This window comes from Sapajus apella, unplaced genomic scaffold, assembly GCF_009761245.1.
Source record: "Sapajus apella isolate SASKATOON/1434 unplaced genomic scaffold, GSC_monkey_1.0 scaffold7, whole genome shotgun sequence".
Lineage (NCBI taxonomy): Eukaryota > Metazoa > Chordata > Mammalia > Primates > Cebidae > Sapajus > Sapajus apella.
The window spans coordinates 23,526,136-23,552,311 of record NW_022436947.1 but is presented as its reverse complement, the minus strand read 5'-3'; the positions used below and the strand labels follow the sequence as shown (position 1 = coordinate 23,552,311).

Below are 26,176 nucleotides of genomic sequence, written 5' to 3'. Positions count from 1 at the left end.
TTTTCTTTCAATTTTCTTAATAGTGTCTTTTGAAGCACAAAAGTATTTAATTTTGATAATTTGCAATTTATTTATTTTTTGTTATTGCTGCTTGTGGTGTATCTAAGTGTATGCTACTTTAAAAAATTAATTATAATATGGCAAATTGGATACACGTGGGCTTTTGTGTCACAATTCTATTTTTAAAAATTCTAACTCTGCTTTTGACAAATTAATTAAGCTTCCTCAGCCTCAGTTTCTCAACTGTAAAATGGAGATATGACCAAGACCTCCCTCTTGAATTGTTGTGGACATCAGATGGAATAATGTATGTGAAATACTTAAAATTATGCAAGTCTGTGGTAATGAATACTAATGTGAGCCATCATTTTTGTTATAATTCCGATAATAAACTCTGGTGCTTTGAAAATTAAACCAAAGCCAAGGAGTTGATATGAAGAAGCATGTAAAAATGTACAGTCGTAGTGCTTTACAGACAACATTGAATTTGGCTCCCATGAACATCAGCAACAGGAGTCATGGTAGTAATTATCTCCAGCAGGAACTGCAGCTGAGAGATCTTAAGAGCTTTTTCCAAGGCTACATGGATGGGAAATAATAGAGACAAGATTACAAGCCAGGGCTGTGTTTCTTCTTAAAATCTTTAGTTCAGCTTTTTTTTTTTTTTCAGTAACAGATTTGTTGTAGGCATCAGGCAACCAGAGATTTATATTCTTCAAGGTGAAACATTACCTCTGACAACCATGTTGAGAAAGAAAAAGTGATTTTATAGAAAATTAATATTGATAGCATTACATGAAAATCATAGAGTTAGAATATATTTGGCCAGAGAATTTATGTTAGTAGTTACCCATAGCAATTAATGCATTATAATTATAGGTACCTTTTCTTTAATGAAAAAGTATTTCTTCCTTCCAAAGTTATGCATGCTATTGTTAAACATTAGAGCATATAGAGAAGCAAAAAAGAAAATATATTTTTTGATATTTTCTTAACATACTTCTGTTCCTAATAATATTTATATTTTAGAAGCAGCTTATGAAATGGGTAGATCGGTTTTCTATTTAATGTTTGGATTTATTGGGCATTAAGTTAAAAAATTAATTTTCACTAGGGTGCCTGTATGGTTGTAAATCCTGGACCTCCAGAAGATTTTTCAGTATTGGTTTATAATCTTTTGTTTAGCAGCAAATAATTAGTTCTGCAGAGCTTCTGAAATTAATCGACCACTTTGATGCTGTTTACTTACCTAGAGAAAGAAAAAGAACTTCTACAAGTCCCTTGATAAAATTAAGCCTTGGGAACAATTAACTCAAACACACACACGGTTTATCTTTAGTAAGCATATACTCTCCAAAATTGATGAAGCTGACCAAGTGGTTATTGCTTATAAATTCACCATTTTATGGAGAAGCAGCAAACACTGCTAAATACCTTATGGAATCAGAGGAGGGGAAATTTGCAACTTGACCCCAATGCTGTGATTTTAAATTGAGTTCTTGAAGCCTACAAGTTTTACACAGTACTTTTTGAGAGCTGGATACTATCACTTTGTCAAGTCTTATTTTTATTATGATTCTTTGAGAAAAATACATCTGACTAAATAACACTGAATCTAAATTGGGTAAAATAATTGTGACATTCAAAACCTTATTTATGATTTTAGAAAAATATCCTTATAGACACTAGATGAGTTTTAGTCTCAAATCAACCCTCCCCATCATAGTCATTTATCAAAATTACTAAAACAAAGTGGTGGAGCTGTGCTCTAGGAGTTTGGTATTTATGATCATAATCTCTTCCAGTGAGTCCCCTCTTTCCTTTCCCTCCCTTCAACATTTTTTTTTTCTTTTTTGGTTAGGACTATCCAGATCATGTGGCCTATTTCAAACTCATGGCAAATACATTTGATGCTGAGAAAATTTCTAATGTATTCGAATTTGTCTACACAAACTAGTTTAATCTCTATTTAGTTCCTCAAGTATTAGTTATTTCATACAGAAAGGAGAAAGGCTATTAGTCTGAGTGTATTAACATGTCAGTATTTGGGAGAAGTGTCATGCAACTAGTGGTTTGAATTTGATATTTTATTTTATTACATTTTACTTTATTTGCCTAGTTAAATAAAAAGTAATGTTAAATACATGGAAGCATGGTTGTTTTCTACATTAAAAATCACTTTGACTTGAAAAGATCTGATATCTGACCTTCATCTGAAGTTTTAGCAGATGAAAATGTCAGATGTCTCTGTTGAATTAATAAAAGGCAAATGTCAAATTGAAAAATGATTATAAGGTTTAATTATATGACTTTAGGAGGATAGGTTGTATGAAAATCAAAGCTTTAATAGTGATTATAATTGGCAAGTTTTTTTCTTTGTAAGGAATTACAAGTCACTTTATATGAAAATTGGAAGTTTTATCCTAAGAAACGAAATTTACTAAATATAGTGACATCTTTGTGTGTGTGTGTGTGTGTGTGTGTGTTTTAAAAATCAAGTGACAAGGCTTTTCATTAATAAAATCTGAAATCTCTTATACTTAAATGAACAGAACAGTGTATCTAGGATGCTAGACTTTATTTTCAAAGTTAGTTTAAAACTTAAAAATAGTAAAAATCCATATGTCTTATGGATCTCTGTCTGCTACCACATAATGAATGATTAGTTGGTTTCTGTTAGAAATAGCCAGAACTAGGCCGGGTGTGGTGGCTCATGCCTGTAATTCCAGAACTTTGTGAGGCCAAGGCAGGAGGATCTCTTAAGCCCAGAATTTGCAACAAGCCTGGGCAGGCCGGTGAGACCCTGTCTTTACAAAAACAAACAAGCGAAGGACAATAAGAAAGAAAGAAATAGCCAGAACTTTGAACAAAATTTCTAAGTAGACCAGTTTAAAAGTCTATTGTCAATATGTAGTGCCTGGTTATGAATGGAGGAGAAGGATAAGATGAACTAGAGGTGAGAGGAGAAGACAGCAGGGGCACGTGAAAGGCAGAGCCAAGTTTATTGCTTTTTGGTTATTCCAGGCATATCTGCTTTGTGTCATGAAACACCTGGATGACCATTGATTTCTAGTGGAAGAAATGCTGAAGTAAAAGTCCTGACTGTGCATTTTAAAATTCTAGATTTGTTTAATATACTCAGGGTTTTTCAAAAGGAAGAGTGACTGGAATTTTGCACTAATTAATAATTCATAAAGTGTCTAAGTATAGATGTCTGTTTATTTTTTATTTCCAAGACTGGCCTGAAGTGGGCATGGAGAACTCCTTGATGGGACAGAGTTTTCATTCAATTTTATTGGTTTAACCTCACAAAATAAAATATTTTCTTAAGATGACTCTGTGGTCATTGTTGGGCAGCGTATCCTTAATGGATTTTAGTTATTGTTATTTACCTTAAACCAAATTTATATTTCAGGAAACAACTATAGGTTTATTATAGTGAACCTTCCAGGAAATACTAAGTGACATTAATAATTATAGATGGTGAACCTAAGTCTTTATATTAGTGAATTTGTTTGGTTTGATGATGCTAGGCTATGACATTCTTGCTAATCCAAACTATGTGTCATGGTGCAACATAACTTATAAAAATGGGCACAGATAACACAGGAAGCTTTTTATAAAAGCAGCCCACAAATTGTGTTTCTTTGAAATGAACTGGCCATTTATGGGAAGGGTCACTGGGTCATAGATATGGACCAAAAGAGTTATGTTTATATTTTTAAAAAGAGATTGAGGAGATTTTATTTTTAAATTTAATGAAAATGCCTTTTTTTTGTGTGGTATTGACAGATAGTGAATTTCTGTTCATTTGTAAACATAGTGTCATATTTTAATAATTTCAAACATATTGAAAATGCAGACTTTATTAATTAATAGTGGGAGCACATTTTCCTTTTTTACTAAATGTTCTACAGGCTTTTTCTTTCCATCCACAGTGCCATTACCTTCATTCTAAGCCTTTCAGACATCTGGAAGTCAGTGATCTGCTGGATTTGGCTCTTTCCAGCTGAGCTGATTGTTAAATTTTCGGAAAATTTGTAAGCTGATTGTTAGACATGGCCATTATTTAAATTATTTTAACTTATAATTAAATAAATTATATTAAAACAAATGTATTAAAAAACTCAAAAGTTATCACTTCCTAATTATTTTACATTTTACTATTATCTATGCTATTAAGGTTATTTGTGTTCATTGTATTTGAAAGGTGGACTATATTCTATTGTACTTTCATAGTAGTATATTCTAATATGCAACTGTGTATCTCTTCCTGACTCTGTGTTCAATGACTTTATGTTTGGTTGGTTTAATGTGGTGATGGTGAGAGTATTTACACCATAGAAATTAGCAAATGCCGTAAGTCAGTTTTTGTTTTTGTTTTCGGGAGAGGGGATTGTTAAATATTTGCCTGCATGCAACATCTCTACATGCAGTCTGCTATCTTTTGTTCTTCCTGCTTTCAGGCTCTTCTCCCAGCTGTCTGTCTAGCACAACCCAGCATACTTTTTTTTCTTAAATAGGGAAAGCTGAACATGGTTAAAGAATGAATGATGTCAGAAGAATGTGGAAAAATCTAGGCTTTGCCATTTAATAGTCTAGACAAGTTTAGCATCTCTAAGCCTCCATTTTTTAATCTTTACAATTGGGCAATGATCCCTTTTTGTTCTACCCATTTAAGCAGATTTTCCAGTGAAAGCCACAACCTGCTCATGTTTATGAAGGGACTTTGGAAAGTGCTAAATATATGCTGTTTTTTATTATTAGTAAACACTACTTTACGTTTTCACTTCTTGGCTTTAGTTTACAAGGGCTATAATCTAAATTATATCATAAATTGATGTCCCAGATTTTTTTTACAGCCTAACTGCCACCTGTATTTTCAACTTTCCTTTTGTTCTTTATGTTAGATACTGGGATAGTGTGCACCAGATAGGTGTGCCATCATTTTCTCAGATGATGCCCATTGAAGACCCTGCATGATCATGGCACTCATTTTCCTGCTGTATTCAGATTGGTCTCAACGATTTTCATTATTGCTCTCCAGGAAAAATTACAAGTGAATCAGATTGGGCAATGAAGATTAAACCTAATTAGCACTCTTTATTAAAGAAAGCTCTTGTTAAAATGCAGATATTGCAAATTAAGAGGAAAATATGACATAGTAAATTATAGTCACTCATTAATATCTTAGTTAAGAAATAGTTAATGAAGTCACTTAACCTTGAAGCCCTAATTCAGTTAAGTTTCAATGAAGGACAAGTTGTAGAGATATTGGGAACCCAGGGCAGGAGCCTACTGAAGAAGTTCCAGACCAAGGAAGTATGAAGAAGGACCTGGAGCTTTAGGGTAGGAGCATTGAAGTTGGACATGAAGGCCACCTGCAAAGTTTTGCCCCAGAACAATGTCAATATGTTTGCATTTGGCATAGTACTTTCTCTTTTGTTTGAATGGCTTTACTAGAATATATTTTCTATTATGGATTTATCTTGCTTCTCAGATATTGCTAAGACACTCCATTTTGATTTTTGGTGGTTTAAAATGCATTTTGGTACATTACCAAATAAGGTCTGAATTACGCCAAATTTTAGAATTCTCCGGAGAAAAGAAAGATCCTGAGGGAAAAAGCATAGGTTTGGGACTCACTAAATCCAAGTTCAATTCCTTTTTTAAATAAATATATAAAATTTTACTTGAGAAAGCTATCAATACTCTCGAATTTTATTTAAAAATTTCTCTTTGTATATGAGTGATGTCACAACCCTCCTCTGCCCCCTCTTCCGCTTTCTTCTTTCTAGATTTTCCTATCTTTATACAGATTATTCTACCTTATCCTCAATAGTTAGAAACAGTATTTGTAAAAATCACTAGGATATATTGCATAGTAATTTCCCATGACAACTTTACTAGTTTCCGTTATAAATTATTATTTATTGGTGCTTAGAGGTCAGATGAGTGTAGCTGCTATGGAGTAAGGCAAAACGTAAGAAAGTTATAGTCCTACCCTCAAGTAATGATTCAAACATGATAATTAAGTCAACAAATTGATAGTAACTCGTCACTAACTCTCGCTATACTCAGTTCCTTCAACAAATAGCTCATTGCTGAGTATGCTATGCTGCAGTAACAAAATTATATAAGGCTGTTGATTAAGTGCCTGTCTTGTCATTTAGAGTTCATTTTATATTTGAAATGGAAGAGGCTGGATTTCCACAGTTTGTTATACACTGCTAGTATATGATGATTTGGGGGAAGTTATTTTTCAAAAAAATAATTTAAATATGGAATGTTCAGCAGCTTGTTTTTTTCCCTGGGAAAAATTGTATCATTATTCCCAATCCCTCTGACAAAGTGACTGTCACATTAATCCAGAGATGTTGATGTTTTATACAGGTGTAGCCTGTAAGAAATGAAGCCTGGTATTTATAGAGATTGACTTATTTTCATATTCGCGCGTACCTAATTTTCTACATGCCAGAAAATTTGAATAGGTATCAGATTTCAAATCTGTATTGGAGACCAAATCAAGTGAATATCTGATCCTTATCTCTTTATTTTAGCTGGACCAGACCAATTTTGAAGAAAGGATACAGACAGCGCCTGGAATTGTCAGACATATACCAAATCCCTTCTGCTGATTCTGCTGACAATCTATCTGAAAAATTGGAAAGGTATGTTCATGTACATTGTTTAGTTGGAGATAGAAATTCATATTATTATTTAGAGAAGAAAAAGCAAACATTTCGTGGGCTTAATTCTTATATTTAAAATTAGGAGACAGGTATGCTGGCTAATGCCTGTAATCCCAACTATTTCGGAGGCTGAGATGAGAGGATTCCTTGAGACCAGGAGTTTGAAACTAACCTGGGCAACATAGCCAAATTGCATCTCTACACAAAAGAAAAAAGTTATATGGGCATGGTGGTGCATGCTTGTATTCCCAGCTACTCAGAAGGCTGAGGCAGAAGGATCACTTGAGCCCAGGAGTTCGAGGTTGGGGTTGCACCACTGTACTTCAGCCTGGGTGAAAGATCAAGACCCTCTCTCTCTTAAAAAAAATCTGATTTTCATGCTGAAATGTTGACTAAATGGAGAATTAAACAAATCATAAAAGAAAAATAATCATTTTCCTGAAAAATGACTTTTTTTTCTTCCTGATACATGTTTGGTTTCAGAGAATTTATCTCATTAGAGACCATGAGATGAATTTTGTGAAAACTAAAGTAATACCATTATGAAGCAAATTGTGTATATTTGCTTTCAAAATTGTAATACTTGGATATAAATATACTCCCTGGGAAGTCTTAAGATAATGGCTACTGGCTATCAAACAAATGTAAAAATTGTGTATTTTTGAGTACCTATTACATGCCAGATAGAATATCTCCTCTTGGCCACAGGAAAGCATCATTATCTCCATTTTACAGAAAAGCAAACTGAGGCTCAGAGAGATGATATATTTTTCCAGTTAATGAATGATGGAGCCATGATTCCAGCTGAGATCTGTACTGCCTTGCTTTCTAGAAATGGTAGTCCCACCATAAAGAATTTCTCAGTTTCCTTTCTAAACAAAAGGTTAGGACCCTTTTGATTGCCAGTGACAGAAACCCAATTAATTAGCTTAAGTAAATGAAATGGAATTTATTGGCTCATGAAGCCTGAACTGTGTGAAAACCTAGGTAGAGAACTGGTCTTAGGGACTCAATGGGACCAAGGACTCAAATGCCACCTGGTGGCATTTCCCTTATGCTGGTTTTATTTTCTGAGACCAGGCCAGCTTTCTACATACAGTGGGTCCTTGGTTAGAACTCTTTGCTCCTATCCTCAAGGACCGTGGAAGTAAGAGCCCTTTGTTCTTGGCTCAATGTGAAAAATCCTGGAGACTCTTGAGTCACAATGCTTACACTCCTTGGGCCACTCATAGTCTAGAATGAGCTAGGCTGAACCTCGTGCCAACAGCACAGGTCTGATGCCAGATAAAAGTGAGAATGAGTGGGGATAAAAGATAAAACATAACCATTAAATCATTGTACCAAAGTAAAAATGTTGAGTCGACTTGCAATTTGTTTATTTTAATTAAATTCATTTCCTTTTTTTGGCATTTTGAAGGCAAATTAAGATATTAAACTTTATTTGTATTGATTTTATTCAAGGAATTAAGCTAGTGGGAGTAGCAAATTCACAATTCTAAGACCAAGGACCAGCTTCTATTATTGGAAATTTGGTGTATGCAAGTGCCATGACGAAGGGATACTTCGTTTTGTTTTATATTTTTTATTGGATTTGATCTCTTTTATGATGTATCCCCAAGGGCCTAGCATAGAGCCTGGAATATAGTATATACTCCATAAATATTTATTGAATGAATCAATGATTGAATGTGAAATGGCTGACATTACATAGAAACCTGTAGCATTGCTGGAGAGATAAAATATATAAACATAATTCACTGCAGATATATTGACAAGTTGAAAATAATATAATGGATATTGAATATCTACCTTTTTTTTTTTTTTTTTTTTTGAGAAGGAGTTTCACCCTGTTGCCCAGGCTGGGGTACAGTGGTGCGATTTCACTCATTGCGACCTCTGCCTGTGGATTCAAGTGATTCTCCTGCCTCAGCCTCTTGAGTAGCTGGTTTTATAGGTGCCCACCACAAATGCCTGGCTAATTTTTGTATTTTAGTAGAGATGGAGTTTCACCACATAGGCCAGCCTGGTCTCAAACTCCCGACCTCAAGTGATCAGTCTGCTTTGGCCTCCCGGAATACTGGGATTATAGGCATGAGCCACCATGCCTGTCCTTAAATATCTAAGTTTTAATTGGATGCTAAGGGAATAATTAATCAGAGTAAGGCTGGGTTAATTGAAAAATGTATACTCCAGATACATTTTTATTTATGTCCAGAAAGAGGACATCCATCTGAATTTGCAGAATTATCTGGCTTAACATTTTTTTATTTTCATTTTCACTGTGTCCCCATGTTGATTCAATTTTAAAAGTATGCCTATTTTATTTCAATTCAACAATGCTGTGCCAGTACAAACGCATAAATTCTATTACTTTTGTTTTGATTTTTGTATCTCTTCCTCACCCTGTTACTTCTTTTCTTATAAAATCGGTATTTGGAATTGATTGAAATATTTTGGAAGAGTGACATATCATTTATAGTATTTTGTACCTCTGCACCCTTGGGAAGTGACCCTGGCTTCACATTTCATAACTGCCTTGTGACCATGGCCCTCAAGTGGTTGCCAGGTGGTTGAAGAATATTAACCCATTTTGCTCAATTTTGTGAGCATGGATTGAATCCTGTACATAACTTCAGTGTGCAAACCACATATCCATTCCAAGATTGTAGTCAGGACATGAGCTTTACAAGAATAAAACTTCTTCACTTCTGATTTGGGCCTGGTATGTGGTGCTACTAGAATCACACCACCAACTCTTGGTGCTAACAATTTGTGGCACCAAGTTGTTCAAGTTTCACCCATTAAACAAATTCCCCGATCTTGCCTTCTCCTCAGGTAACTACCCCTTTCTTTTTTTTTCTTTCATAGCTAACATTCTCTGTTCTCCTGGTCTCTCTACTTCTTCACTTTCATTTACATCTCAGCTTCTGAAATATGGTTTCCATCATGTTCCTAAAACTACACTGACCAGGGTCGCTAGAGACCTCTTATGAAATATAACAACACCTGTCTGCTTTGGTGTTGAGCACTTTTTCACATTGAACCCATTTCATTGATTTATGTACACACCCTTCCTTGGCATTCCTATCTGACCCATTTCTCCTTTGATGGAGAAGGTGAGTCTGCTTCATACTTAGCTTTTTACTGTATTGTGAGTCACCAAATGTTATGGATGGGAGGTTAGCTCTGTGTATGAGAAAGGGTGAAGAGTTTGGGGAGGTAGATAGATGGAAAATGTCATTAAGCTTTATAGAAAGGCTCTCATTAGCAAGCTTCTGCGGGATGCCAAGATACATTCTCAGAGATTGCTAAGCTTGTCTTCAAATATCAGTTGTATACCACTCCTTTATATTTTTTGTTTGTTTGTATTGTTTGTTTTTGAGGCAGAGTCTCACTCTGCTGCCCAGGCTGGAGTGTAGTAGTGTGATCTCAGCTCACTGCATCCTCTGCCTCCTGGATTCAAGCGATTCCCCTGCCTCAGCCTCCTGAGTAGCTGGGACTATAGGTGTGAGCCACCATGCCCAGCTTATTTTTGTATTTTTAGTAGAGATAGGGTTTTGCTCTGTTGGCCAGGCTGGTCTTGAACTCCTGACCTCAAGTAATCTGCCTGCCTTGGCCTCCCAAAGTGTTGGGATTACTGGCATGAGCCACTGCTCCTGGCTTATTCCTCCTTTAGAGTGATTTAGAGCCATGTTTAGTTATGGTAACTTGATAGTAATGGGAATAACCATTGATGAAATGTAGCCTTTATCTAATCGTTTATATAAAAGTTCTTTCATGATTGTGGTTCATGAAATTTTTCATCTCTGTACAGTTTCAAAATTAAGATGATGATAATATTTAGAGATACTTTATTCCTTTGTGAAGAGAAAAAAGGCTTTTATTAACAGAAATCAGTGGCAATAATGTAATAAATACAATCAGCTGGTATTCCTATAGTATTTAAAAGAAAACAGAATGTTTACTAGATTTCAGCCAGTTTTCAGACTACTTGATGTCTATTCTTACTACAATAGAAAATATGTAATTTGATCCTGTGCTCATTTTCAAAGACTTTTACTCTAATAAATGATTTCAGTAGTTTAAAATGAAGTTTAATTATATTTATCTTATGCTTCTACTTTTAAAAACAAAGTCTAACAGATTTTTCTCATGTTAAATAACAGAAAAAGCCACCTGACATTTTAACTTGTTTGTGATTCGACAGTGAAATCTTGTAAAATCTGCCATAGCTCTAAACAGATAAAGATCAAGGTGTGAGGGAAAAATGTAGGATATTTATGTGTTTATTTTTTCCACCTTGTTCTAAGCACAGCAGTGAGTATTCATAAAAGTCTTACTTTCTTTGTCCACACTTTCCATTGTTCTTTAGAAGCTCCACACTTTTCTTTAACACATACAATGTGGCCTTTTCATGAAATAAATTCCCTGCACAGTGATATATGGCAGAGCATTGAAATTTGCCGAATATCTGTCTAAGTGTTTGATGTTGGAGAGTCTCCATGAGGTTTTGTCTCTGTAATTACTTGGGTTAGTCTCCTTGGATATACTTGTGTGAAACAAACTATGTTAAGGGAAATAAGACAAGTAAAATGTTTGCACATGCAACTTATTGGTCCCACTTTTTATTCTTTGCAGAGAATGGGATAGAGAGCTGGCTTCAAAGAAAAACCCCAAACTCATTAATGCCCTTCGGCGATGCTTTTTCTGGAGATTTACGTTCTATGGAATCTTGTTATATTTAGGGGTAAGGATCTCCTTTGAAATTCATTATGTATCACATAATTATATGTTAATTTTTGTGATTCTTAAAGGAGTAGGAAATCTGGTGAATAGATGTAAAAATATAAAGGATGAAACCAACTCCAAACACTAAGAAACCACCTAAAACTCTAGTAAGGACGAGTAAAAATCCTTTGGAACGAAAATGTCCTGGAACACGGGTGGCAATTTACAATCTCAATGGGCTCAGCAAAATAAATTCCTTGCTTACAAAATTATTTACTGTTATGATTCCAAATCACATTATCTTATCTATATGAGATTACTGATGCCTTTATTTTACAGTATTCAACAGAGAATGTCAGAAGACAATGTTAGCAGAATTAGGTCAAATGCATCTAATTACACATATGAACGTTTGTAATATTTTGAAATCATATCTGCGTGCTGAATTGTTTCAAAGAAAAATACTAAAAATTTAAAATATGGCAGCAAAGTTCTCTTGCAATATATTTTCTTAACATCTTATGTGTTCACTAGTATGAAGAGTTGCACACCTGAAAATCAAGGCTTTGTGGTGCTTAAGTGCCTTGCATGTTCCCCAGCTGGTGTCCAATGTGACTCTGATTTATTATTTTTCTACATCATCAACACATTATTTGAATCTTTGGTTGTAACCTATTAAAGGTAACAGGTTTAAGACTTATTTAGTCTTCAAGTTAAGGCTGTACACAATATTCACTTTGGGGTATTTACTTCCCATATGGATTAACTTGTGTTCCTATAGGTCTTTATGCCTCAGGAAGTTAAGCAGTACTACAGTGCCTCCCAAAGAAATGCCATTTGAGTTACATTGCTTAAAAAATTTCAGTTCAAATACCCCACGAAAAATACATTTAAAACTTATCTTAACAAAGATGACTACATTTATATCCAGAATGTTCTCTAATGCACTTGACAATTTTCTAGAATAAATTTTTCTGGGTTTTGAAATCATAGATCCATAATATATATTCATATGAAAATCTGCAACCATTTGGAAATTTGGGGGTAAAAAGTATTTTATAAATTTAAATGAGGTAGCCGGAGAATTAAATGTCTTTTAGGTTCCCTTTGAGATGATTTTTCTCAATCAGAGCACCACCTAGAGCTTTGATAAACAATTTTATTTACAGCTTCTGATTCTATTTGATGTAATTTTTAGAAAATAAGTTTTACTGTGTGCTTTGAATCAGGGTATGGAGTACAGTTCACTCTGATCCTATCATATAAATCATGTAAGTATGTAACGTTTTCAAAAAATGATTGTTGGATTGAAGTGAGTGATATTACAAGCACTTGTTATGTCATAGCTAAGATTTCAGTGAAACTCAAAATTTCCCCTGGTCATGTTCTTCATTTCATGCTACTTCTATTGATTAACATAAGCACTGCTGAGTAGAAGCTGGACAGCGGGTCTAATTAGGAGGCCCCTTTCTATGCTCTGCTTGGCTTGTAAAATAATTTATTTCTGTAGAACCCCAAACATAGTAGTTTCACATGAGCAAAAGTGCCCACCTAAATGTCAAAGTTTGTATGATACATGGATTTATCTATAGAATATTTTTTTGTCTGATGTATGCCAAAAAATAAACATGATATAGAACAGTTTGATATTTATTGAGTACCTAACCTGTTCCAGTTCAATATGAAGCTCTTTATGCAGATTATTTATTTTTCCTAGTAACTCTATGGAGCAGAAATTATCTCTAATTTACATAATAGGAAATTGAGCATCAGGGAAATTAAGTAACTTTTCTAAAGTCACACATATGGTAAATTTGAGTGTAACCAAGTCTCTTTAGCTCCAAAGACTTTGACCCTTTCACTGAACCAGATTATGATTGCTATTAATATGTAATTATAATGATTGTATTTACGTACTCAACAGAATGGTAACTCTAGTAACCAGCCTTGGTTCTGCTGAGCTTCTCTGCATCTTCTCAGGAGAAACAGGCTACAGAGCTTGAAGGCTGAGGATTCTTCCAGGGTCACTTCAGGGGCAAATATGAAGAAACTTCACAACAGGTAGCAGGACAGGAATCGATGAGATCTTCTTACTTATACCCTGGGGAAGAAACTGTGTGAAATCTACCCAAGAACCACTCATGCTAAGGGTCAAACCTATAGATAAAATAAGGGCTAGGAGACTGGAGTAGATATGGAGAAAGACTAAATTGTTCTTGAACTTCTCAAGATTAAAAATTTCCCAGCAAAAGAGATATTAAAGCCCTTCATGGAGTATTAATTATCCATGCACAGGAGTGAGTGGAAAGGTATTCCTGAGCCTGAGGCTACAGCTCTGGAATTAGCAGCACATTTGAAGGGCAGAGTATGTTTTTACCAGCTCAACTCCTGCTGATAAGCAGTGAAATATTAGTAAGTAAAGGATTCTGGGGGGAAGAAGCAGCTGAAATATGTATGGTGAGAAAACAGAGAGAAGAATATTTATATTGGAAATGGCATAAGTGTGATGAGGCTATAGGTCTTTCAACCTTGTTGAAACTGCTGTAACATTAAAACAGGGATTTGCACTTCTCTAATGACCAGTGATGATGAGCATTTACAACAGATGCTGGAGGGGATGAAGAGAAATAGGAACACTTTTACACTGTTGGTGGGAGTGTAAATTAGTTCAACCATTGTGGAAGACAGTGTGGCGATTCCTCAAGGACCTAGAAACAGAAATTCCATTTGACCCAGCAATCCCATTACTGGGTATATATCCAAAGGATTATAAATCATTCTACTATAAGGACACATGCACACGAATGTTCATTGCAGCACTGTTTACAATAGCAAAGACCTGGAATCAACCCAAATGCCCATCGATGATAGACTGGACAGGGAAAATGTGGCACATATACACCATGGAATATTATGCAGCCATCAAAAACGATGAGTTCATGTCCTTTGTAGGGACATGGATGAACCTGGAAACCATCATTCTCAGCAAACTGACACAAGAGCAGAAAATCAAACACCGCATGTTCTCACTCATAGGCAGGTGTTGAACAATGAGAACAGATGGACACAGGGAGGGGAGCACTACACACTAGGATCTGTTGGGGGTAAATAGGGGAGGGACAGTGGGGAGTGGGGAGAGATAGCATGGGAAGAAATGCCAGATGTAGGTGAAGGGGAGGAAGGCAGCAAATCACACTGCCATGTGTGTACCTGTGCAACAATCTTGCATGTTCTTCACATGTACCCCAAAACCTAAAATGCAATAAAAAAACATGGATTCTTGAAACTGCTATAACATTACTCTTAGAAATAGATTGTCATGCTTTTAGAATGCCTACACATTCTTAGTCCCTCTAAGCAACGGTAGTTTTGGCATAAAAATATTTGGTTGGTTTCAGCACTGATGAGAAAAGTACTATAAAATTTGCTGTTAACTGTGAAAGGTTAAGAAAAAGAAAATGCCATCATGAAGGAGCTAATCTTTCTGAAGTACTGCTATAATTTTAAATCATATTAGCTATGGTTCTCACCATTAACTATGCACTTGTTTTTTTCATCTGACTCAGCAGCCAGATAGATACAACATTGTCTTTAACATTTAAGACTCCTAGCATGGAAGAGAAACTGGCTGTTGAAAAACTGAAGGTGAGAGTTAATCTAGCATAGTTTGAGGGAACCCGAGTAGAGGAAGCTCTGTAAGCAGATTGCTGAGAGAATATGATTATCACAATGGATTTATTATGATAAGAAATTCACAAGCATTCACTCAAAAATATTCTTGATTCCTAGGCAGCTCTGGGCATGTTTCTACCAACAAATTGAGGCATATGTCAGTGCAGCTTAGGTCAGACCACTTTTTTTCATTAAAACTCACAAAACTTAAGGACATGAAGAAGTCCTGGTACTCATGCTGCCAGACCACAGTCTATATGGAAAAAGAGGATCTCTGCCCCTTATGTTTGGATAAAAACATTGGGTAGGCATTTGAATACAAGCCTACTGCTAATGTGCGGGCCATGATCTTTGGCCCCCTAAAGGTTTGCTGAAAAATTGCTGACAGGAGGCAGATTGATTAATAGAAGGAAAGGCACACAAATGTTTTTAACCTGTTTAGATGGGAGCCTTCAGGATGAAGACCCACCCTCTCAGTGTAGTACAGAAGCTTGTATACCATCTTGAGGTTACAGAAAGAATGAGGATTTGGATTGTTGTAAAACAGGTTTCAGTGTCAAGACAGGTTATAAGAGGCAGAAAGGAAGAGGCTTAGGTAGCAAAGGGAGACTTATTTTGTAGATAAATCCTTAGCAGCCCACAGAGAAAATAGATGGTAAATGTTTCTTTTCAGACCTGGGCAGGTGTCAGACTCTTAGTTAATCTCTCCTAGGTTGAAAAAAGACCCTTAGAAAGGGAAAACCTGGCTGCACTAACAGATTTTCTACAGATGCAAATTTCTCCCACAAAATATAGCTGTGCAAGTCCACTTCTAACAGCTGGGCCTGTGGCAACCATTTCAAAATATGTGAATGAAATATATGTAGGGGTAAACTCTTTTTATTTATTTCACTAAAGAAGGGATGCTGTTCTCTCGGGAATTCTGTGCATAGAGAGCCTGTGCCTTAAGCACTTTAATTTATATATGTCTCTTCCTGTGACTGGCTACCTAGGGACTGCTGTCTCCAGCAAGTCTTCTAGATGTCTGCCATGTAGAATTCCTTTCTCATCTCTGTCTCACCTTCTTATCTAGCTGCTTCTCTAACCCCAGCAGTGACTTACATGCTGCACTCCCCACAATCTCCTATGTCCTGAATATTTTTACCCCATCCTAAACCCTGCCTCTAACACAGCTGCACTTTCTTGTGCTACCTACTGCATTGCATATCTTCCCCTTAGTCCCCATGATGCAGTTCTGCCCTACACCAGAAAATGTAATTTAATTGGTCTGGGATAAAACCTGGGATGCTGTCATTCTTGAAATGTTCCCCTAAGTGATTCTAATTATATAGCCAAGGTTGAGAACCACTTGTAGACAGCCACCAGCACAATGACTGAATAATCTGACTTTTGCTAGATCTAAGGTAAGGGGATTGGAGAGTGGTAACCATAGAAAAAACTGCTTAGTTTAATTGCTTTTTATTTCTTCTAAAAAAAAATCCAACAATGGGATACATGTGCAGAACATGCAGGTTTGTTACATAGGTACATGTGTGCCATGGCAGTTTGTTGCAACTATTGACACATCCTCTAAGTTCCCTCCCCCAACCCCTGACTCTCCTACAGGCCCTGGTGTGTGTTGTTTCCCTCTCTGTGTCCACCTGTTCTCAATGTTCAACTCCCTCTTGTGAGTGAGAACATACGGTGTTTCATTTTCTGTTCCTGTTTTAGTTTGCTGAGGATGATGGTTTTCAGCTTTATCTATGTCCCTGCAAAGGACATGATCTCATTCCTTTTTATGGCTGCATAGTATTCCATGGTATATATGCACCACATTTTCTTTATCCAGTCTATCTGTGTGCATGTGTCTTTATAGTAGAATGCTTTATATTCCTTTGGGTATATGTTCAGTAATGAGATTGCTGGGTCAAATGGTATTTCTAATTCTAGACACTTGAGGAATCACCACACTGTCTGCCACAATGGTTGAACTAATTTACATTTCCACTAACAGTGTAAAAGTGTTCCTATTTCTCCACAGCCTCACCAGCATCTATTGTTTGCTGACTTTTTAATAGTTGCCATTCTGACTGGCCTGAAATGATATCTCATTGTAGTTTTGATTTGCATTTCTCTGATGATCAGTGATATTGAGCTTTTAAAAATATGTTTATTGGCCACATCAATGTCTTCTTTTGTGAAGTGTCTGTTCATATCATTTGCTCACCTTAATAGGGTTTTTTTTCCTTGTAAATATGTTTTAAGTGCCTTGTAAATTCTGGACATTAGAACTTTGCCAGATGGATAGATTGTAAAAATTTTCTCCCATTCTGTAGGTTGCCGGTTCACTCTGATAATAGTTTCTTTGGCTATGTAGAAGATCTTTAGTTTAATTAGATCCCATTTATCAATTTTGGCTTTTGTTGTAACTGCTTTTGCATTTTCATCATGAAGTCTTTGCCCATGCCTATGTCCTGAATGGTATTGCCTAGGTTTTCTTCTAGGGTATTTATGGTTTGGGGTTTTACATTTAAGTCTTTAATCCATCTTGAGTTAATTTTTGTATAAAGTATAAGGAAAGGGTCCAGTTTCAGTTTTCTGCATATGGGTAGACAGTTTTTCCACCACCGTTTACTGAATAGGAGCTCCTTTCCTTATTGCTTTTTTGTCAAGTTTGTCAAAGATCATATGCTTGTAGATGTGTGGTGTTATTTGTGAGGTCTCTGTTCTGTTCCATCAGTCTATATGTCTGTTTTGGCACCAGTACCATGCTGTTTTAGTTACTGTAGCTTTGTAGTGTAGTTTGAACTCAGGTAGCATGATGCCTCCAGCTTCATTCTTTTTGCTTAGGATTGTCTTGGCTATGTGGAGTCTTTGATTCTATATGAAATTTAAAATAATTTTTTTCTAATTATGGGAAGAATGTCAATGGTACTTTGATGAAAATAGCATTGAATCTATAAATTACTTGGGGTAGTATGGCCATGTTCACAATATTGATTTTTTCTATCCATGAGGATAGAATGTTTTCCATTTGTTTTTGTCCTTTCTTATTTCCTTGAGCAGTGGTTTGTAGTTCTCCTTGAAGAGTCCTTCACATCCCTTGCTAGCTGTATTGCTAGGTATTTTATTCTCTTTGTAGTGATTGTGAGTGGGAGTTCATTCATGATTTGACTCTCTGCTTGCCTATTGTTGCTGGAAAGAAAATCCATCTCCTGTTTTTATTTGTGAAATTTTGGAACCAAATCTATTTGCAAATTAGAAATTGCTTGTGATCATAGTTTTGCAACTTAGATTGGATACGAGAAGATGAGGTATTAGCTCTTTCATTCCTTTTAGGAATATGGTGCATCTTTCATTTTTATTGCTACCTACTATCCTTTAATGACTAATGATTATGACATGGTAAAACAAAGTAAAATATATATGATGCAGTAAGTTTGTATTTTCTCCAAAGCTTCAGCATTTTTTTTTTTTTGGTAACTCCGTTGGGATCTGCTTTATGCACTGATACCATGAACTTATTTTATAATCTTAAGCAAATGAAAAAAAATTTGTCTGGACCTCAGTTTCCTTAACTATACAATTAAAGGAAACTGTATACTATAGCTATAGTTCAGTGTAACATCTCTACCATAACTTCCATCTTTTAAATTTTGTGTTTATGACATGGGGACTAGAGAAATGGTATTTTTCTTAAATTACAGTGGTGCTAGCTTATAACTTAATTTGCTAGGTCATGTTGAACTGATAATGATATGTAAACAGAGGGGCACCTGAGAAGAAACCAGGTTGTGTTATAACATTTTTGTTTTTGATTTAGGGTTATGAATAAGGGTGGTGATGGGAAGGGGACTTCGGAATCTAAATTCCAAAGTCCAGTTCAAATATTAGTCCAGTTCAAATATTAGTTTTTGTTTATTTTTATTTTTAATTTTTTGTAGGTACATAGTAGGTGTATATATTTATGTGATGTTTTCATATAGGCATGCAATCTGAAATAAGCACATCATGGAGAATGGGGTATCCGTCCCCTCAAACACTGAGTTACGAACAATCCAATCACACTCTTTATCAGATCACAGTTTTGCCAGTTACTAGGTTACTAAAATTCTCTTTATCTCAATTTCATTATTGTAAAGTGGAGATAATGATAGCACATATTTTATAGAGTTGTTGTGAGAATTAAATGCATTAAGCACATAGAATAGATCCTGGCCTATAGCAAATGCTCTCTCTATATATTTGGTGCAAAGGTAATTGTGGTTTTTGCCATTGAAAGTAATGGCAAAGACCACAATTACCTTTGCACCAATCTTAGTATATGAAAGGGATATATATATATATAAAACCTATATATATATGCCACATACATATGTCTCTGTCTAACCTATTATAATATATAATATAACATATTATAATATATAACATATTTAATTTATTATAATATAGTAATAGTCTAAATAAATATATATTACTATAATTAATATACTATATATAATTTTAATATATAATAGGCTATAATATATACATATATGTGTATATACCTTTCATATACATATATAGCAACAATAATAGATAAGAAAATAGAAAACATATATGTATACACACACACACACACACACACACACACACACACATACATATAGAAAACACATATATATGTTTTCTGCCTTTCTTTTTTAGAGGCAGGGTCTCGTCGTGTTGCCCAGGCTGGTCTCAAACTCTTAGGCTCAAGTGATCCTCCTGCTTTGGCCTCCTGAAGTGCTGGGATTTCAGATGTGAGCCACTGCACCCATCCCTATATTTTTAAATAGACTCTCTACCTAAGTGTACAAATACTCATTATTTACATTTACTTATTTCTGTATATATGCTATAAGCAAATCTTGAAGCACCAGTTTGATTTTTATAAGGCACAGGAATATATTTTGCTAATACTTTAAAATGATAGGTAGATTCTAGTATTATTTTAGACATTAAAATTAATATTTTAATACATCTTTCATTATCATATTGTCTTAACCAAACCTATTATTGCTACTATTTCAGCAAATCCAGGAGCTTTTTCTTATGAAATATGATGAATATAGCTTAGATTTCTAGTGGAGATGTTACCAGTAATAATTTATGAAATCAGTAAGCACTAAGAGGAAAATACCAAAACTAAAACATTTTGAATTAGTCATTGAATCTAAAAGCATAATTGAAAGGTAGATTTTTTTTTTTTTTTTTTTGAGATTCTGTTCTAGGTGTGGTATATGTGTATTTATGCAAAAACTATAAACAATTGTGGCAAAGTGAAGGAAATATTTAAAAATAAACCTCTTAATACTTCAGTGGATTAAGCGTGAATATGTTTTTATTATCTAGGATAAATATGAAAAAATTATTTTTCTTAGCAATTTGTATGAAGCCAAAAACTATCATGAGACTCTGCTGTGTCAAAATAAACAAAAAAAATTGACACTCATGTTTATCCTACCAAAAGCAAAATTGTAAACTTTTGCTTTAATATATAAGCCAGCATTCTTGTATCCTATGATAAGTTCTGAGTGCAGGTGTGTTTGCTTTCTAAATTTTTTTGTATACGTTTTCTTTTTGTTATTGTAAGTAATATGAAATTTTTATCCAAATTTTAATTTTTCTTAGGTATTTTTTCTGATGAATAATCAGAATGATCAGATAATTATTGATAAATTTGATGTTAATTCTTCCATTTCTTTTCCCATAGGAATTTATACTTTATAAAGGGGAGAGGTGATTATTACATAATGTGCCATTTATCTGCTTCTCCTTTTAATGTGTTGTGAATGCCTTTCCATGTCATTAGATATTTTTCTACCTAATTACTTGTATGACTCATATAGCTGTACCATGATTTATTTAATCAGTTCCTCATCATTGAATATTTAAATTGCCTCAATTTTTTTACTACTATAAAAAGTCCTTCATTACACACCCCTTTAAAAGCTGACTCTTAGAAGATTTTCTTGACTCTTTACCTAAATGTACAAATACAAATAAATTGCTTTCCAGAAAAGATGTACTACTAATTTACTTTCCTGATACTAAACTATGAAAATTCAGTCCTAAAAATAGATATTTGAAAAAATGTTTTTCAAAATGCTAGGTGAAAAAGAGCATATTACTATTTTTATTTGCATTACTTTTGGTTCTTAGTGAGTTTAAACTGTTTTTGTATATTAACTATGCAATTATATTTCCTTTTGTGTGTGTGAATTGCCTTTCATGTTCTTTGTGTGTTTTTATTTTGGTGTATTTGTTTCTTTCTTGATACATGAGAGAATATTTTCCCTAGCCTGTTAGTTAGTTGCCTTGTAATTTTGTTTCTAGTGAGTTAATTTTTTTTAACAATTAGAAGTTTCAATTTTTGAAAAATTTGCTGGCAAATCTATGTATCTTTTTCTTTGTTTTCTGCTTTGACATTATTCTTTTATAAAGGCCATCCCACCCAAATATTATGTAAGCATGCATCTATGTTTATATTGCTTCATCTTTTACATTTAAATATCTACTCTATTTGGAATTTATTGTGATGCATGTATGAGGTAGAAATCTAATTTCAAAAAGGTAAGTATCCAGTTTTTCCATCATTTATTGTGTGACCTATTCTTTCTCCACTGAATTAAAATGTCATATTTTATAATATATTAAATTATTACATGTGCTTGGACATGTTTCTGGACTTTCCAGATAAATCAGTCTATTTCTTTGTCATCTCATGTATTATTATGGCTTTATGATTTAATATCCAGTAATGTAAACCCTCCGACACATTATTTTTATTCCTCAAATATTTTTGACAAATTTTTTTCCAAATGAAATTTAGAATCATTTTATTCATTGATTCAACAAATATTTGTTGAGTGGATATTCTGTGCTTGGTGTTGTGCATGGTGCTAGGATTATTGCAAAAATTGAGACTGATGGTCCCTACTCTTATGGTATTAAAAATTCACTTCCAAAAAATCTACTTCAAATTTTGATGAAGATTGCACTAATCTTATAACTTGGGGGAGAATGTAATATTTGTAATATTAAGTTTTTTATTTTAGAAAGTTTTAAGTCTTTCCCTTTATTTGACACTTTTAAAATATGTCCCAATAATGTTTTGTCAGATGTGTGTTTTAAGATACATATCTTACTGCTATTACAATGTATCTTTGGTTATATTGTTACTATGAATGGGATATTCATTTAATTGTTAGCATGTTTGATATGTAGGAATCTATTTTCTTAGCATAGTTATATTTTAAACCTATACCTATTAAACTCTTAATTCATTTAAATTTGTTACACAATCATATTGTATGCTGATAATGATACTTTTTGTTCCTTCTTTCCAATATTTGTACCTAAATCATTTTTCTTGTTGAGTTATATTAGCTAGAAGTTCCAGAAAAATGTCAAATGGTAGAAATAGCTAGTATTCTGGTTTTTTATTGACTCTAAAGGTAATGCATCTAGACTTTTATTAATTATGGCATTGATTGTTATTTTGAGGAAGAAATTCTTTCTCAGGTTAAAAATATATCTTTATATTCAAGTTTATTAAGAACATTTATCAGAAACAGATACTGAAATTTTATCAGATTCCTTTTCAGTTGTTATTGAGATAATCATAGATTCTTCTGTATTCTGTTAATTAATTTCTCAAAATTAAACTGTCCTAGTATTCTTGGGATAAAGACTTATAAAGTACTGTGTATTTAAAACCAGTGAAAAGTATAGTGATGATTTTATTAAGTGACCTCACACAACAGAAAACAATATAGCCTTAGAAGTTTTCGAACTGATCATTCTACTTAGAAACAACTCTGCTTTGGGATCAGAGCTGTAATTTTTAAAGTCAAATTATCTTGATATTAATTCATTTAATGTAATTGCAAACCTGAGTTCAGTTTTCTGTGTTTTTACCTGAACTTTCCTTCATGATCTGAATATCTAGAAAAAGCAGACTTTCCTACCTCTAGAAACATTTGACCCTATCCTAGATACGCATTACAATTTTTTAACCAGAAATGGTTAAAGAATTTAGACTCATCTATAGTAACTTTGAAGCTCTGATCTTAAAGTCCTGTGAGAAATGAGGTATATAACTCCTAGAAGATAAGGAGGTATTTTTAGACTTCCAGATTTTCCCTGGAAGACTGATCTAAATTGAATTCCCAAATGATCCCCACCAGGAATGCAATCACTTGAGTTGTTTTCTAACCTGAGGCCCTCTACCCAGATGGTCTTCTGAACTCACACACCGTTCAGACTTTCATCCCTCTGAGTAGAAAACAGCCATAGTCATGGCAGGATGAGGGCTAGGACAATTACCCAAGGAATTCTTAGCTTCTGCCTTGTGAGTCTGCAGATTCAGATCATGTAATCAGAGATATTAGCACTGGAGGGGACGTCACAATTAACTCTCTCCACCTCTTAGTTTATCAGTGAGGAAAATTGTCCAGAGCAGGGAAGTGACTAAAGTAACACTGCCAATGTAGGTAATGTGCTGGATAAGAATTTGGAATTCATGATTTTGAATTCAGTGTCTATTTTACCATCACACTGGCTTACACATTGATATCAGGCTTCTTCTATTATTGAAGTGAACCATTAAGTGAATTCCATCTTGATTTGTGTTTGATAAAGAGTAATAAACTATTTTATTAAATACCCAAAATAATTGTACATTCCTCCTTCTTACACGCAAGCCTCAGTTTGCTTGTATTATTTCATGTGGGAGCAAATCAGGACATTTCTTGTGTCTCTGAAAATAGCCTGAATAACGGAGTATAGGCAGCTTTCTTCTACCTAGAATATAGGGTCTGTGTTTCTCCCAGTCATTCTGGGGATAATTTTTGTAAAGGATTGCACTTCGTGGATTAAGCTAGGTAACAGTTACCAGTGTTTTTTTCCAAATAAAAAAATCAGGTGATATCTGTAAATGGTTCCATTGTAAATATTAAAGAACATGCTGCTTAAAACTGATTAAGGAAAACTATGGAAAGGGAGGGATTTTAGAGTGCTGATTTTGTCCTGGAATGGTAACAGCTCCATGTGGTGGTGGGGTTTATGTTGGTTTGCTGTTTGCAGATGATCTGATTATTAGAATTTTTTCATACTGCAAATAAACTGCATTTTAGTCTGTAAACATATGTCCATCCAGAGCAATGCTACCAGTTCTTTGTAACATAGCCACTGTTGTTCAAAGGATGACTATGTCCACTTTGGTTAAGGAAAGATGACAATTAACTCAGTAATGACAATATGTAAAATAGGCATTACAAACCAGGCATGGTGGCATGAGCCTATAGTCCCAGCTACTTGAGAGGCTAAAGCCGGAGGATCTGTTGATCTATAGATTTGAGGCTGTAATGTGTTATGATTGCACCTCTAAATAGACCTTGAACACCAACCTAAGCAACAAACCAAGACCCTGTCTCTGAATTTAAAAACAAAAAAAAGGCATTCCATTTAGTTTGATATACAATTTTAATTGTTTTGTTATAAATTACAACTGAATAACAATTTAGCAAATAAGTCTATCGTGATAGAGAAAACAAGTTATAGAAAATATAATGGAGAAATCCAGTGGAAGGGAGTTTAGTACACATTACTCAAAAGGAAAAAATCATACAAGTCTTAACATTTCTAATGTGAAAAATTCTGAGGTAAATTTTGTTTGGTTGCTAAAATATTTCCCTTTTTTCTCAGAAGGTTATTTTTAGCATTCCACAGACAGAAGTTACTTTTTAAAATATTTACATACTTGCTTTGCAATGTATTGTTTATCAGTAGTTTTATATTCTTTGAGATAATCTATCCATTCTCTCTCTGTTGATATCTATCTTACATATCTGTATAGATATATATTACGAGAAATGAGTTCTGAAAGGGGAGAAATATGTTTATGCTAATCATGATATAAGCAATTTGACTTTATAAGCACTGTTCACAGGTCATACTCTTCCAGTTATTGTCTTACAATGAACAAGACATGATGCTTTATCTGGTATGTATGGTAAATAATGCCCCTTGCTCTCTGCCTCAAGACCACATGTGATACTTCTAACATGAGTAGCACAAATAAATCCAGTGTCCTTGACTGCAACTCAAGAGAGCATTTTGGCCAAGTATAAACCCACTAGTCATAAAAAATAAATCAAATCAAAGTAAATTGATGGTATTGACATTTGTCTATGACAAACAACACAATATAGAAAAATTCTGGGATAAAATATTAATCTAAAATAATTTTAAGTATTAAATATTGCTACTGAAAGCATACTCTTAATAATTGTTTGTAGTGCAGATATATTTATAATTTTAAATCCAAGATTTATCTTAACTGTACATTTTTCTAATTTAAAGGAGTTTTTTTGAAAAAAAATACTTGAATCTAGAGAAAGTTTGGCAAACACCTGTGGAACTTTGTAAAACCATCCAAGGTAGCACTTTCTCTGACTGCAGTAGCTCAGGAGTAAAAACAACACAACTGCTCCAATGTATAGAAATGGGCAAATGACCCAATTTGTTCACAGGATGGCATGTTATGCAGCACTTAGAATAAATGAGTTGGCTATACAAGTATTGATAGGGATAAATGTGAGAAACACAGTGTTGTTTTTAAAAAGTTGGAAAAAGCACAGTAGGATACCATTTATATAAATTTTAAAACCTCAAAATCCATTCTCTCTTGATATATATTCTAAAAATCCACATATATGTAATAGAAGTACAAAACATATAATACACACTATATAGTCATTTGTATGCTTATTTACTCTTTAAAAAATATTTCAGTGGATATAGCAAACTATTAACATGTAATATTTGGGGAGGAGGTTAGTGATTTTCTTTTTAGAAAAAAAGAAACTGCCTGTCTGCTATCATTCAAACTCACACTTAAAATGTGGCTATGTGCCGGGCGCGGTGGCTCACGCCTGTAATCCCAGCACTTTGGGAGGCTGAGGCGGGTGGATCACGAGGTCAAGAGATCAAGACCATCCTGGTCAACATGGTGAAACCCCGTCTCTACTAAAAATACAAAAAATCAGCTGGGCATGGTGGCATGTGCCTGTAATCCCAGC

At 34.3% G+C, this 26,176-nt stretch overlaps 1 protein-coding gene across 1 annotated transcript in view; it reads left to right on the top strand.

The window, feature by feature from the left end:
• CFTR (CF transmembrane conductance regulator) overlaps nt 1–26,176 on the top strand; it is a 180,103-nt gene that overhangs the window by 17,259 nt on the left and 136,668 nt on the right. Inside the window, exons 2-3 of the mRNA XM_032276197.1 lie at nt 6,561–6,671; nt 11,331–11,439. Coding sequence (XP_032132088.1) covers nt 6,561–6,671; nt 11,331–11,439 — 220 coding nt within the window. The remainder of the gene's footprint in view (nt 1–6,560; nt 6,672–11,330; nt 11,440–26,176) is intronic.